The 15,912-nt window shown below is 35.7% G+C and overlaps 1 protein-coding gene across 9 annotated transcripts in view; it reads right to left on the reverse strand.

The window, feature by feature from the left end:
- LOC110463736 overlaps positions 1–15,311 on the reverse strand; it is a 20,036-nt gene extending 4,725 nt beyond the window's left edge. The window contains exons 1-7 of one of the 9 annotated variants that reach the window (XM_021518557.1): positions 14,424–15,311; positions 12,133–12,177; positions 9,937–9,981; positions 6,974–7,164; positions 6,073–6,492; positions 1,869–1,935; positions 553–720 (exon numbers count right to left, since the gene is read on the reverse strand). In XM_021518557.1, the coding sequence (XP_021374232.1) occupies positions 553–720; positions 1,869–1,935; positions 6,073–6,492; positions 6,974–7,164; positions 9,937–9,981; positions 12,133–12,177; positions 14,424–14,442 (955 nt within the window). In that variant the 5' untranslated portion in view covers positions 14,443–15,311. Of the gene's footprint in view, positions 1–552; positions 721–1,868; positions 1,936–6,072; positions 6,493–6,973; positions 7,178–9,936; positions 10,496–12,132; positions 12,178–14,423 lie in introns of those variants that run through there. The other 8 variants (XM_021518556.1, XM_021518560.1, XM_021518559.1 and 5 more) reach the window with 8 other exon arrangements.
- Between the last annotated feature and the right edge of the window lie 601 nt (positions 15,312–15,912).

Here is a 15,912-nt window from a genome sequence, read left to right on the forward strand (position 1 = left end):
CCCCCCCCCATTTTTATTGAGTACTTGTAAACAGAAATGTGATCTTTTTATTGTATGTTCGTTTTAGGTACCCTGTCCTATGCACGCTAGTTTTCCGTATTCACAGTTACCTCCCCTTTATTTTGTTTTTGGTTATAGCTGTAGCACAGCTGTGCCAAGCCAGTTCCGTTGACAAGGTAAGTCAGTCGGTTAGAGCGACAATATAACAATCTGGGGTCTAGGGTCCGAATCCCGTTTCGCACTGTGTACACTGATTTGTTTAGGTTCAACACATGTTGTTCTTTATTTTCGTTGATTTAATCTCTCTTTTTTTTTAAAGTCTTGCGAAGTATGTTTTTTTTCAGAAAAAATATCTGATGCCTGAAAAGTCCGATTCATAATTGCAGTTATTGACAGTGGTACGGTTTTCCTTAAGGAAAAAATATCGGTGATATATTTCATTTACCGTCATGATAAAGAAAACCAAATAAATAAAATACATTTCAACGCAACGGTATTGTGATGTGGTAATATTGCTTTGAGTACCGTTTATTTTATACGGACAGAACATACCTTCAATTAATGGAGCGATGTCCGTAGGAACTGCTGGCCCAGCGTTGAGGTCCCCAACAATGATTGCTGCTCGGCTGGGATTCGTTTTTGCCAAAGCTGTTAGTTTCATGCTTTCTGCCAAGTTCTGTTCTGCCCAGCTGGAGTATATATTCTGGTCTCGTAGTGTGTCTAAACATATTAAAAAATAGTATGTAATTATGGTCTTTTGATATGGTCAATGATACAAAAGAAATGCATTTTAACTACTTACCTGGCGTCAATAACCGGATGAACAACGTAGCATGACAGTCACGTGATTGAGAAGTCAATTATTATTCTTAAATACAGCAACATTTATATGGGCACAGAGTTTATTTAACAGGGAAAGATATGATCTTTTAGAAATGTAAAACGGGAACCTTGAAATTTCCCGTATTGAAGTTTTCGCCTTTCACACGTGTTAACTATACTAAATTGTCAATTCCCCGTTTTAAAGCAAGGCGAACAAGGCGAAAAGACCATGTCTGTGGCGCATATGGACATTTAGAATAGAAATATTTCGTTCGCACAATTGTGGTCCTGAGTGGGTTCTGTATACCACAGTCCTTGAAATGACAGTAGTTATTCCCTGCTGAACGTTCAGCATTTTGGGTGACGGCAGCAACTGGCTCACCCTATTGTCAGTATTGTGTGGCTTGGCGGAATACTATGCTGGGTGACTTCGGCTAAGTATTTTAGTGAGATAGCACTCTGAAGTCGGCTTCGAATTCGTTACAATAAAGACAATTCGTGTAATCATGATAATCTTTATATGGTAAAATTTCAACTAGTTCACATTTCATTCTATAAATACCAATTGCATCTTGTTGTCTTATGTTTTCTAGCCTTACAAAGCCAAGTGTAGGATAAAAAAAGTAAAAAAGATCGCTGTCCCATCGCAGACAATACACAACAGAGTTCCACTGTGGTCTTTCTTACACACTATAACTTCCCTTTATTTCGTTCTGGGTATAAGTTTAGCGCGGCTGGACCTAAGAGTTACAGTTCAACAGGTAGCTCAGTCGGTTAAGACGACAGTGTTACGATCGGCGGTCCACGGTTCGAATCATTGCCTGGCCTCGGTGGACGTTTTACTCTCAGAATACAGCTGTATATGATATTTTGCTTAATAAATATTTTGTTTTGTTTTCCAGAAAGCTACGCAAGGTATCGATTTCTTTTCAAAAAGAATATATAAAGCTACTTTCAAGCTGGAAAAACAACAGTTTCCTGTACACTACTTCACTTTTTGGCAGTGGTACGAGGACCCTGAATATCTCGGTAACTTTTATACGTACATTCAGCGTAGGCAGGACCCAGGAAAGCAGTCGTATGAGTACATATAACTGTTCCAACACCAGCAATCTGAAACAATCAAAAATAGGATACTTCTGAAATATTGTAACTAAATAATCTAATACTGTCCAGGTGGAAATTTTCGCGTAAGGAAATGTTCGCGTTGTGACCCTTTACGCTAATCGCGATGGGGAAATGTTCGCGTTGGCAATAACTTGGAATATTTTATTTGTCTATTATCTATAAATAAATATTCGCATGTATGTTAGAGACTACCACCATACTTATATTCGTTTGGTATCTATGTACACTTGTATTATTTCCTTAGTTAAGAAGTATCTATATTCCATGCTATATACATTCTATTGTGTGTTAACGCCATACTATGCTAGTTTTCATTCCATGCTATGCTAATTTTACCGATTGCGGTATTCCGTCTTTTCGTATTGCAGAGTTATCTGCTCTTGTGAGCAGGTATTAATTGTTACGTCATTTGTTTGTGAGAGTAACGTCATAATTTTTTGAGAAAACGACGTATTTTTCTCACACTAAATAATGACGAAACAATCAATACCTGTTCACAAGAGCAGATAACTCTGCAATGCGAAAAGATTGAATACAACCCATTCCAGGCTTGTGATGTATATAATCAATAAATTCTTTTGGTTGATTTGATGATGTCGTCTTTTTTGTAATAAATAGAAATTCGAAACTAATTTGTTAATCAGAAATAGCTAGCTAGTCAACTAGTAAACTAGTAAGCCAGTGGATGATATATGAGTGGTTCCTCATTATGACGACAAGCGACGCTGCTATCGTCTTAAATAAATACGGACCCCTCCCCAACCGCATCCGGATCACCGAACTAACACAGTGTGACATCGACTTGCCACTTACTTATGGAAAGCAAAACGAGCAGTTAACAAATCATTCTCCAAGAAATTATCACGTGACTGAAATTGCTTATATTCAAAACATAAATGAGGCTAAATCGTTTTTAAACCTAATAATACGCTGTTAATACACCACGTGAAATAATGATTGGTTAACTATACATAAATAAGTGGTAAATCGATGTCACATTTGATCATTAATGATAAAAAAAAAAGCAGAGGTACCTACTTTCATGATTATGATCTCGGAAAAAGCATATCCGAAAATGTAAAAATATGTCTGCATAAGTTAAACGTTACTGCGACGTATTCATAGATCATGTCGACATCTTTTAAAAATTATGTCGACATAGGTAACTCGCAAGTCGAAAGTCGATGGCAGAAATATGCCATCATAAGATTGCTATCTAACTCGGTGATAATACCGATAATCAGTTTCACATTTGATTGTTTGCAACTATATATGCAGTGCTAATGTATCGCGAGAGTATATTTGAATTATGAAATTTTAAGATAAACTTTTTTCTTCCAATGATATACATAAATTATCTCGATCCACTGCTGTGGCAACTAAGGAGGGAATTTGTGTACAGGTAAATTACACTCAACACACTTGTGTCCAGTGCTGACAGCAGGAGGCCAAAACACAAAGGGATGTCAGCAGGTGGGCAGGGGGGTAGGTAACGTAGATTATGGTCTTCCAATATTCCATTCAAGAACATTGTCTTCAGGATAAATATCGGGGAGATGAACAAGTATCATCTTCAAGGAATCTATACATAAAATAAAGCACTGTCACAGATTGTGTTGCATTTTATGCAAAGCCCAAAACCACAATCGATACAACTACATTACACGAGAAAAGAATTCATACGCTTGACCATATTTTGCACTTTTTATGTCTGATCAGGTGGTTCAGAGACGTATATACTTCTGGCTTTAAACGTTTCTGGGTGGTCCAATGATACATTAATCATGTTTGTGAGACTTGAATACGTTGACACATCAGATGAGTGAAATGGACAGGTTCGTCTTCTGCAAGAATTTTAAAATTGGTGTTTATATTTATTACTTATCTCAAATGAAAGAGGTGTATTTTGTAAACTTCCTAAATTCACTCAATTGCATAAAGAATAAAATATAGAATATCACCTCTTTATGCTTCTATGTTTCATGCAACGAGACAAGACAACTTCTTTTACAAAAAGTGCATACTTATTCACAATGTTATATGTTTTTGTTACTGGAAGTAAACATGCATATGTTGCTGCTCTTTTTGAGTATAAAGTATTGTACCAATGTATGTTTGTCATTTTAAGGAGAAAGGTGCGCTTTCGCTTGACTCAAATGAAATATAAAAAAGTATAATATTTACAGAAGTGGATTCACGAATCATTTAACCGTATACAGTAAGGCTATTCCATCCTCTGTTAGTGCCAAATGTAAGCAACACAAGAAAGGTTATGCTATGACATATGGGGATTCTGTTAGGCAGATGAAAAACAAAACACAGAAAAAACACCAACTGTTTAGTTGCCTTCATTAAACGCTGAACGACTTCTCTAACGAATGCTGTGCTTGGTGCCTTCGGCATGGTATTTCAGTGAGGTAGCAATATAAAGTCGGCATCAGTTCCGCGCTTTCATAAGGAGGCAAGTCCACCATCATACCCTGTCTCCGGCACATACACACACACACACACACACACACACACATGTACACTAACACAATACACACGGAGTAAGGTCCTTAAACGACCATAGCTGTTTAACATATTAAACAAAATTAAACCAAACCGAACGCTTACGTGAACGCCACAATGGGTATAACCGCAGTGTCCGCCTATGTATCCAATAATTCTCAGCCTAGGGCCAGGTTAAGGGTCAGTTAATAACAGTGTTCCGCTAAAAGTATGCACACTCAACAGTATGCCAAACACATTAATGTATAGAATCCTTTATTTATTATGGATCGGAAGTTTGCAATCCATTGTGCTAGTCACCGAATCGTAAACTGCGTGGTGGTTCGTAATGTCTAGGAGATATGTGTTAATTATAAATATGACGATTTTCCAATACGCTACAAACAGTTTTTGCTCAAAACTAAATAAAAATACATTTCAATTGCTGTCAAACCAACACTTACTGTACTCATGACTGCATTTTCCAAAATATACTGCCACAATCGGATATGCTTCCAGAGCAAGCAATATTTCCAAGAATATTGTAATAATTAGGAACTGAAATTCTGTAATGACAGTTCCTCATAATGACGACAAGCGGCGCTCCAACATACACTTCAGTTTTCGAACTTTTACTATTTACGGTTAAAAAAAGGGATTCAACTCTTCATAAAATTCGTTTATTAAAACCAGAATGGAGTGAATTCTAAATTAACACGAAATCGCAATCGGTAATACTAATATAGCATGGAATGAAAAGCAGCATAGCATGAAATGAACATTTATTTTGTTTTTAAACGAATGCAACGTCACACATGTACATAAAAAGGAATATATAAACTTCTCAACGAAGAACATTATACAAATGTAAATAGAATAAGATTCCAAACCGGAATTAACTAACTGTATTAAATATTATGATAGCGGTGATCCCCTTCAATACTATGTAGATATTTTTGCGCGAATTTACTCAACGCGATAAACTTGAAAATGACAACACCACGTACATTTCTTCTTTCACGGAATTATTTTAACGTTATAAAGATTGTATCCTAGTTGTTGAATTTGCGTTATAATGGTTAACGCTTAAACATAGAAAAACACGTACTGTATTCTAAGAAAGTCATTATATCATTATGGTAATAAAGAAATCATGGGTTTTAATTATACCGTTGTTTATATACGTGGAACTGACGACCCACCCCCACCCCCACCCCCGCGCTTTCCCCTTCCCTCTTTCGGTCTTAACTAACAAGTTTCATTTTCAAAGTTTGTAGAAACTTATGTTTCTTTTGTTCTGATTGGTTTTTTTTCAGAATATCTCTATAAACTGAGTTTGTTTGTTTGTTTATTTGAAATATACCATTTATTGAAAAATTGGAAAATAACTGGCTCTGAATATAAAATGATAAAAACTGATTATAAAATGTTGAGGTTGCACTATATTTCTTGCCATATCTTTTAATACATATATCTCAAACACAAAATAGTGTACTTCTTTTATCAGTAACGTAATACATAACTCCTGATGATAAAGAAATAATAAAATGAGGACGAATAGAGAAACATTACTACTACAAAAATACATTTGTGTAAGAAAGTAATGAAGGCGATATTAACAAAACTACTTACCTTTGCAGAAATATACGCCCTTTTAAATAAAAGCTTGAGATCTGGATCCTCAAAGTAGTTATACTGGACACGTAGGACTTTACGTTTACTGAGAAGCATTAATCCCGAAGGGTTTATGGCGCCTTTATCCAGTATACAGCGCTTTTCCATTTTTCGTGCATCGTAAGTCAGACATGATAAACACGCCTGACTTATTAAATCAGCTCTGCAGGTTTCAAACGAACACTTTACAAATTGACTGAGCGGCAGTGTGGCACACTGTGTGAATACACAGTTTAGTGTGCCATTTCTGGCAGCAGCGGCACACGGTGGTGCCTTGGCGCCCTCACTGTCCGTCTCCTGTGTTAACGGTATTTTAAATGACTTGACGTGCGACCCATGGTTTTCCTCTATCTCTATTACATCGTTTCCGTAGAAAACCTAAAAATAGACAAAAGCACTATTGTACGAGGCCCAATATGATCAAGGAACAAATGCTATATCCAGTATATTACAGTAAATAAGGTAATTATATAATCATACATACAGCAGGTCATAAAAGACTTTTTCTAATGAACATCAACTGACTGTGAGTATTGTGTAATATGCATATGTGAAGTTAAAATAAAATCATTATCCCTGGGATTTGTGTTTAGTTGTTTGTATACTTATTTCCATTGAGCGAATTGATAAAAAAAAATAAAAAATCTTAAATTATTCGTTTGCCTATGCAAGGAAACTGACAAAGCGTCAAATGTTTGGTAAAGACAGTGGACAAAACGTATGATACCATGTCACATGATCTTTACTTGAATGTACTTGATTTTGAGTAACTCTCATCTTGTATCATTGCTTTTGGGTGAATCCATTCATTGAAAACTAGATAAATATGAAAAATGAACATAAGTAATGTTCCACTTACCTCTTGGAGACACAACACGTCATAATCCATTGTTTGTATTGCGGATATGATTTCAGGTTTCCGTTCGGCATAGAAGTCATTGCTGTCGATAAGAGCAGTATTGTAAGTTACTATCTTGATCCCTTGTAGCTGACGCACGCAACAAAGACAGAGCAGGAACAGCTTGGTGGACATCCTTACGTTGTAGCAAACTGCAACTTAAAACTATTCATGTTTATGATGGATGCAGCAATACACCATTTTCGTCTTTATCATGGAAATATACGTGTACCAATTTACATATAAATTTATGAATGGTTACCCAAATGTATATCATATTTTTCATCACCTGTAACCTAATTTTATTGCCGCATTTTTGAGAAAGATTAACCTAGTTACATATATTGTAATACATGACCAGGGCCCGTGTTCCCGACACCGTTCCCATGCTGAAATGCAATATCTTGTTATACCGATAAATGACTAAGAATCACATTTTGTCCATGATTTCGAATAATTTATGAGAAACTGAAAATCAAATACCGTTTCCAATATTTGAAGGTGATTTTTTTTACCTTGTCACATGATTAAGGCAAGTAACAAGAATGCTGGGTTGAGCACAGATCCGTGCTTGAGCATGATAACATTTCATGAATACTGGCCCACGCTTTTCAATTTTTATCAGAACATATTATCTACATACCAAACTATTTTAGACATAACAGCGATATTCCTCAAGGAGAGAAGACCGATATGGTTTCAGCCTCCCTGGTGTATATAGAAGACACGTCATCAGTGTTATCGGTTACCTATTGATAACAGGGTTTATTTTATTTGTTTGTTTAGGGTTAAACGTCCTCACAACAGCCTGGGTAACATGGGGATGGGTGCCTAGGGAGACACAACAGCATGGGTAACATGGGGATGGGTGTCTAGGGAGACACAACAGCATGGGTAACATGGGGATGGGTGTCTAGGGAGACACAACAGCATGGGTAACATGGGGATGGGTGCCTAGGGAGACACAACAGCATGGGTAACATGGGGACAGGTGCCTAGGGAGACACCGCCAGGAAGAGATAGAAGACCGACAAAACACCCAAGTTTTGCAAATGGGAGCACCATATCAAATCTGGTTATGCAATGTTCTCTGAGCCGGAGACACAGATAAAAAACCTCTGATTCTGCAGGGAGTCCTACCTAGGTCGCCCCTATTTTTGGTATCCTCTATGCCCACTGATCCTATGACAGTGCAGGTCCCCCCTTACCTGCACGGGTTTCTTTTTACAACAAACCACGACAGCTTCATTCCCTAGCTGCATGTTGCCCTGTTAACTGTTCTGTACAAAACGACTCTTTTCCTTCCTTCCTGTAGGACTTTAATAATAACAGCTTGAAAGTTCATGCTTTCAACAATATTGTAAATTTCAATTTTTTTTACTAATAATCATCGTTGTTTCAAATTCCGTTTTTGACCATTACGTAAATATTCATTTATATCACTTTTGAAAACACATTTTAGTTATTGTTATATAACAATACCAGATAAAAATGATTATGTTCAAGACGATACCTTTGTATTTTGGTGATGTAATTTATTTCTGTATATTCATGGTATTCATGGTATTAATGATTTATTGGTATTTTATTTCGTGCTATCTTTGGTTATCGCGAATATAGCGAAAACAAATACTGTGTGAAAGTTATCCATAATACAGTATATCAATAATTGACATTGACTACAACACACTTCTGAACAATTTCGATTTTCAACTTTCTGAACCCAAGAACAATCCATGAGCCGAAGAAGGACAACTGTTACCGAATGTGCAATCTATATGGACATAGGCGACACGATTTCTCACCCCAGCTCTATATCTCAATCGGGGTCTTGAGTGATGTTTTTCATCCGGGGTGTTTGATCTTTTCGAATAAATTTTATTTTACAACAATAACAAACTGTCTCTTTACATTTTAAAATCATCTTTTCTCCGTTAAAAAACTCCAATCCATACATCATTAGGAAAAAATGTTTGCTATAGGAATTACAATAGCATCAATAGTGAAGCGATAACTCCTTACTGATTACACACGCATTCAGTGAGGAACAAAAAACGCGATGAATTTTCACTTTGCCTCGGATAAACAACGGATGAACGCTTAGCTCTGAGAACGTCCTGCAGGTACCATGTATTACATATATTACTACCAATCCGAAATAAGCCTGGAAAATCTACTTATCAACGTGGAATGTGGCATATAAGCTATTGATTAGATGGGAAACCGAATTGATAACAACACGAAGTCAAATTTTATTTAAAGTGTTGTAAATAAAGATACCGTGAGAGGAAAAAAAGCGTATCCCTAGAAATAAAGACTTTCCTCCTTTCATTCGACAGCTTACATATGCTGCTTGTTTCAATCCCTTTTTTTTCTGACGATAAAGCTGTGTGATGTGACTCATTTTTGGTATACTGTCTCTATCACAAAGCTTCCAAGGGGCAATCAACTGTGAGTGTCTTACACTATCTTTTAAATGAATACAAAAAACAACAGTCATCCCAAAACGTACATGCGTCTGTAGCGATTGAGAAATATTATGGCAACTCTGTAGAACTATCATCATTGATTAACAACCACCTTGTATCAGTAACGATTGAGAAAAGAAATGACGGGCCTTCACGCACTTAAATAATGCAAATAACTACAAAATAATTACTCAAAAATTGTGAACAATTACTGACAACAATCTCTAAATACGTACGTACATATACGTTCACCTTATACTGCCACCTTTGTGGCGTTATAAAGAAGACAAAGCAATAGTCAATAAATAAAAGACAAACGGACCTCGAATTGCGTTGTCGTTAAACGAGATGGCACAGTAAACGAGGGGCATTCTATCCCGTATCTACGGTATCAGTGATAATTACATATATATGCACTGCAGCAATACTACCAATGGAATTTAACAATCAGCCTACCTTCAGTGTGATGTGACATCGGGTTTGTCCATTCTGTGAGTTGTCCTGAAAGTGATGTGAAATCCGCTCCAATGCATTAAACGATACTAATAAACCTAATTTGAATAATTTATAAACTATTCTACAACATATTACAGATTCAAGAAATGTAATCAACAAAATGTATGATAATGTAATGCCCTGTTGTTGGATGACTCCGAAATATACCAAGTCTTTTTAGACACAGATTCGTCACATTTCGACGATAAATGAAGACAGTTACATATTGTAGCAGGCCTGGCCTTGGTTTTCTGTGGTCATCAATTTGAGTTAAAGTTACTTCACAAACACAATTAAAACCGTTCATTTGTTTTTTTACACATCCTTGTCAATCATAATTGTACAGGAGTGATGAACCTCTCTCATAAATGTCGATCTCCCACACTGGCAGAGGTCAGTGTGGTGGGAGACAAGAATGTACTTAATAACTTCAGATTATAGAATAACTTGTGTCATTTAACATGAAAATGAGCTTCACATTTGATATATCTATAGCAGTTACTTTACACTATCACTATGGTAACGACAGACCAGTACAGATACTGTATTATACTACGGTACTTCTAATAGTATTTAACAGAGTTTAGGAAGATAGAGCCGTGGCTGAAACTACAAGATTGTCTGACACGCACGTCTTTTGCACTCCCTTTTATACCTTTCTCGCATGATCACGTGATCCATTTCATCCACTCAAATCGCTTCTCACATCAACTCTCACAAAAAGTTCCTCATCCTCTCGCATTATAAATCTAATATTTACAAAGTTACTATTTCCTAACACATTACCTTCCTTCTTTCCTTATCCTTATTATTATAATTAAAAGTAATTTAATTAATAAGGAAACGCTAAAATACAAACGTCATCAAAACAGTTTGTCTCGTAAGAAAAGCAGACGACATACACAATGTTACACAAAAATTGCGCGATAAGGCTAGGAAGAGAGTTCTCATGATTATTACTATCAAACACAATAAATCTATAACATTTCTTATATAATTAAACTTGTGGATCATATTTAGATATCAGTATTAATCCTATGATTTTATCATTTAGCTTATAAATAGACATAAAAGCTCTTTTTCAAGGCCTAGCTTAACATAACATTCCAACCAGCATCACACTCGCTGAATATACAAAACAATTTAACAAGTTCTCGATGTCGGTTGGATATAACAGCTACGTTAAAACGATGATAGAATTTCCCGCGTCCCGGTTTCACTTAGTTTCTTCCAGTGATATCTTGAATTTGATATGGTGGCATACTCTTGTATTTACGTTGTTGGTCCAGTTTTCACATCAACTGTAGTTGATCGACAGTTCTTCACGCAATAAGTCGTAGTTTAAAATAACCAGTGGCATAATAATAATATTAGTAATATACAACATTTGACATAGCGCCCTATCTAGCTAACATAAGCCATTCTAAAGCACGTTAAAGTACATACAGTTGCTGAACAGTTAATACAATTACCATGTACATTAAACAATACAATTTTTGAGGAATTCGCTGGAACTACCTTATCAGGCGTATCCCTAGAAATAAAGACTTTCCTCCTTTCATTCGACAGCTTACATATGCTGCTTGTTTCAATCCCTTGTTTTTTTTCTGACGATAAAGCTGTGTGATGCGACTCATTTTTGGTATACTGTATCTATCACAAAGCTTCCAAGGGGCAATCAACTGTGAGTGTCTTACACTATCTTTTAAATGAATACCAAAAACAACAGTCATCCCAAAACGTACATGCGTCTGTAGCGATTGAGAAATATTATGGCAACTCTGTAGAACTATCATCATTGATTAACAACCACCTTGTATCAGTAACGATTGCGAAAAGAAATGACGGGCCTTCACGCACTTAAATAATGCAAATAACTACAAAATAATTACTCAAAAATTGTGAACAATTACTGACAACAATCTCTAAATACGTACGTACATATACGTACACCTTATACTGCCACCTTTGTGGCGTTATAAAGAAGACAAAGCAATAATCAATGAATAAAAGACAAACGGACCTCGAATTGCGTTGTCGTTAAACGAGATAGCACAGTAAACGAGGGGCATTCTATCCCGTATCTACGGTATCAGTGATAATTACATAAATATGCACTGCAGCAATACTACCAATGGAATTTAACAATCAGCCTACCTTCAGTGTGATGTGACATCGGGTTTGTCCATTCTGTGAGTTGTCCTGAAAGTGACGCGAAATCCGCTCCAATGCATTAAACGATACTAATAAACCTAATTTGAATAATTTATAAACTATTCTACAACATATTTCAGATTCCAGAAATGTAATCAACAAAATGTATGATAATGTAATGCCCTGTTGTTGGATGACTCCGAAATATACCAAGTCTTTTTAGACACAGATTCGTCACATTTCGACGATAAATGAAGACAGTTACATATTGTAGCAGGCCTGGCTTTGGTTTTCTGTGGTCATCAATTAGAGTTGAAGTTACTTCACAAACACAATTAAAACCGTTCATTTGTTTTTTTACACATCATTGTCAAGCATATTTGTACAGGAGTGATGAAACTCTCTCATAAATGTCGATCTCCCACACTGGCAGAGGTCAGTGTGGTGGGAGACAAGAATGTAATTAATAACTTCAGATTATAGAATAACTTGTGTCATTTAACATGAAAATGAGCTTCACATTTGATATATCTATAGCAGTTATTTACACTATCACTATGGTAACGACAGACCAGTACAAATACTGTATTATACTACAGTACTCATAATAGTATTTAACAGAAATCAACAATTTTATTAGAGGAACAGAACATCTAAACTATTTAACATACCTAAAAGTAGAAGTTATCTCCCTTTGATAAAGCGTTGCCTGTTAAGGTTTAGGAAGATAGAGTCGTGGCTGAAACTACAAGATTGTCTGACACGAACGTCTTTTGCACTCCCTTTTATACCTTTCTCGCATGATCACGTGATCCATTTCATCCACTCAAATCGCTTCTCACATCAACTCTCACAAAAAGTTCCTCATCCTCTCGCATTATAAATCTAATATTTACAAAGTTACTATTTCCTAACACATTACCTTCCTTCTTTCCTTATCCTTATTATTATAATTAAAAGTAATTTAATTAATAAGGAAACGCTAAAATACAAACGTCATCAAAACAGTTTGTCTCGTAAGAAAAGCAGACGACATACACAATGTTACACAAAAATTGCGCGATAAGGCTAGGAAGAGAGTTCTCATGATTATTACTATCAAACACAATAAATCTATAACATTTCTTATATAATTAAACTTGTGGATCATATTTAGATATCAGTATTAATCCTATGATTTTATCATTTAGCTTATAAATAGACATAAAAGCTCTTTTTCAAGGCCTAGCTTAACATAACATTCCAACCAGCATCACACTCGCTGAATATACAAAACAATTTAACAAGTTCTCGATGTCGGTTGGATATAACAGTTACGTTAAAACGATGATAGAATTTCCCGCGTGCCGGTTTCACTTAGTTTCTTCCAGTGATATCTTGAATTTGATATGGTAGCATACTCTTGTATTTACGTTGTTGGTCCAGTTTTTCACATCAACTGTAGTTGATCGACAGTTCTTCACGCAATAAGTCGTAGTTTAAAATAACCAGTGGCATAATAATAATATTAATAATATACAACATTTGACATAGCGCCCTATCTAGCTAACATAAGCCATTCTAAAGCACGTTAAAGTACATACAGTTGCTGAACAGTTAATACAATTACCATGTACATTAAACAATACAATTTTTGAGGAATTCGCTGGAACTACCTTATCAGGCGTATCCCTAGAAATAAAGACTTTCCTCCTTTCATTCGACAGCTTACATATGCTGCTTGTTTCAATCCCTTGTTTTTTTTCTGACGATAAAGCTGTGTGATGCGACTCATTTTTGGTATACTGTATCTATCACAAAGCTTCCAAGGGGCAATCAACTGTGAGTGTCTTACACTATCTTTTAAATGAATACCAAAAACAACAGTCATCCCAAAACGTACATGCGTCTGTAGCGATTGAGAAATATTATGGCAACTCTGTAGAACTATCATCATTGATTAACAACCACCTTGTATCAGTAACGATTGCGAAAAGAAATGACGGGCCTTCACGCACTTAAATAATGCAAATAACTACAAAATAATTACTCAAAAATTGTGAACAATTACTGACAACAATCTCTAAATACGTACGTACATATACGTACACCTTATACTGCCACCTTTGTGGCGTTATAAAGAAGACAAAGCAATAATCAATGAATAAAAGACAAACGGACCTCGAATTGCGTTGTCGTTAAACGAGATAGCACAGTAAACGAGGGGCATTCTATCCCGTATCTACGGTATCAGTGATAATTACATAAATATGCACTGCAGCAATACTACCAATGGAATTTAACAATCAGCCTACCTTCAGTGTGATGTGACATCGGGTTTGTCCATTCTGTGAGTTGTCCTGAAAGTGACGCGAAATCCGCTCCAATGCATTAAACGATACTAATAAACCTAATTTGAATAATTTATAAACTATTCTACAACATATTTCAGATTCCAGAAATGTAATCAACAAAATGTATGATAATGTAATGCCCTGTTGTTGGATGACTCCGAAATATACCAAGTCTTTTTAGACACAGATTCGTCACATTTCGACGATAAATGAAGACAGTTACATATTGTAGCAGGCCTGGCTTTGGTTTTCTGTGGTCATCAATTAGAGTTGAAGTTACTTCACAAACACAATTAAAACCGTTCATTTGTTTTTTTACACATCATTGTCAAGCATATTTGTACAGGAGTGATGAAACTCTCTCATAAATGTCGATCTCCCACACTGGCAGAGGTCAGTGTGGTGGGAGACAAGAATGTACTTAATAACTTCAGATTATAGAATAACTTGTGTCATTTAACATGAAAATGAGCTTCACATTTGATATATCTATAGCAGTTATTTACACTATCACTATGGTAACGACAGACCAGTACAAATACTGTATTATACTACAGTACTCATAATAGTATTTAACAGAAATCAACAATTTTATTAGAGGAACAGAACATCTAAACTATTTAACATACCTAAAAGTAGAAGTTATCTCCCTTTGATAAAGCGTTGCCTGTTAAGGTTTAGGAAGATAGAGTCGTGGCTGAAACTACAAGATTGTCTGACACGAACGTCTTTTGCACTCCCTTTTATACCTTTCTCGCATGATCACGTGATCCATTTCATCCACTCAAATCGCTTCTCACATCAACTCTCACAAAAAGTTCCTCATCCTCTCGCATTATAAATCTAATATTTACAAAGTTACTATTTCCTAACACATTACCTTCCTTCTTTCCTTATCCTTATTATTATAATTAAAAGTAATTTAATTAATAAGGAAACGCTAAAATACAAACGTCATCAAAACAGTTTGTCTCGTAAGAAAAGCAGACGACATACACAATGTTACACAAAAATTGCGCGATAAGGCTAGGAAGAGAGTTCTCATGATTATTACTATCAAACACAATAAATCTATAACATTTCTTATATAATTAAACTTGTGGATCATATTTAGATATCAGTATTAATCCTATGATTTTATCATTTAGCTTATAAATAGACATAAAAGCTCTTTTTCAAGGCCTAGCTTAACATAACATTCCAACCAGCATCACACTCGCTGAATATACAAAACAATTTAACAAGTTCTCGATGTCGGTTGGATATAACAGCTACGTTAAAACGATGATAGAATTTCCCGCGTCCCGGTTTCACTTAGTTTCTTCCAGTGATATCTTGAATTTGATATGGTGGCATACTCTTGTATTTACGTTGTTGGTCCAGTTTTCACATCAACTGTAGTTGATCGACAGTTCTTCACGCAATAAGTCGTAGTTTAAAATAACCAGTG

Source organism: Mizuhopecten yessoensis, unplaced genomic scaffold (genome assembly GCF_002113885.1).
Source record: "Mizuhopecten yessoensis strain PY_sf001 unplaced genomic scaffold, ASM211388v2 scaffold10921, whole genome shotgun sequence".
Lineage (NCBI taxonomy): Eukaryota > Metazoa > Mollusca > Bivalvia > Pectinida > Pectinidae > Mizuhopecten > Mizuhopecten yessoensis.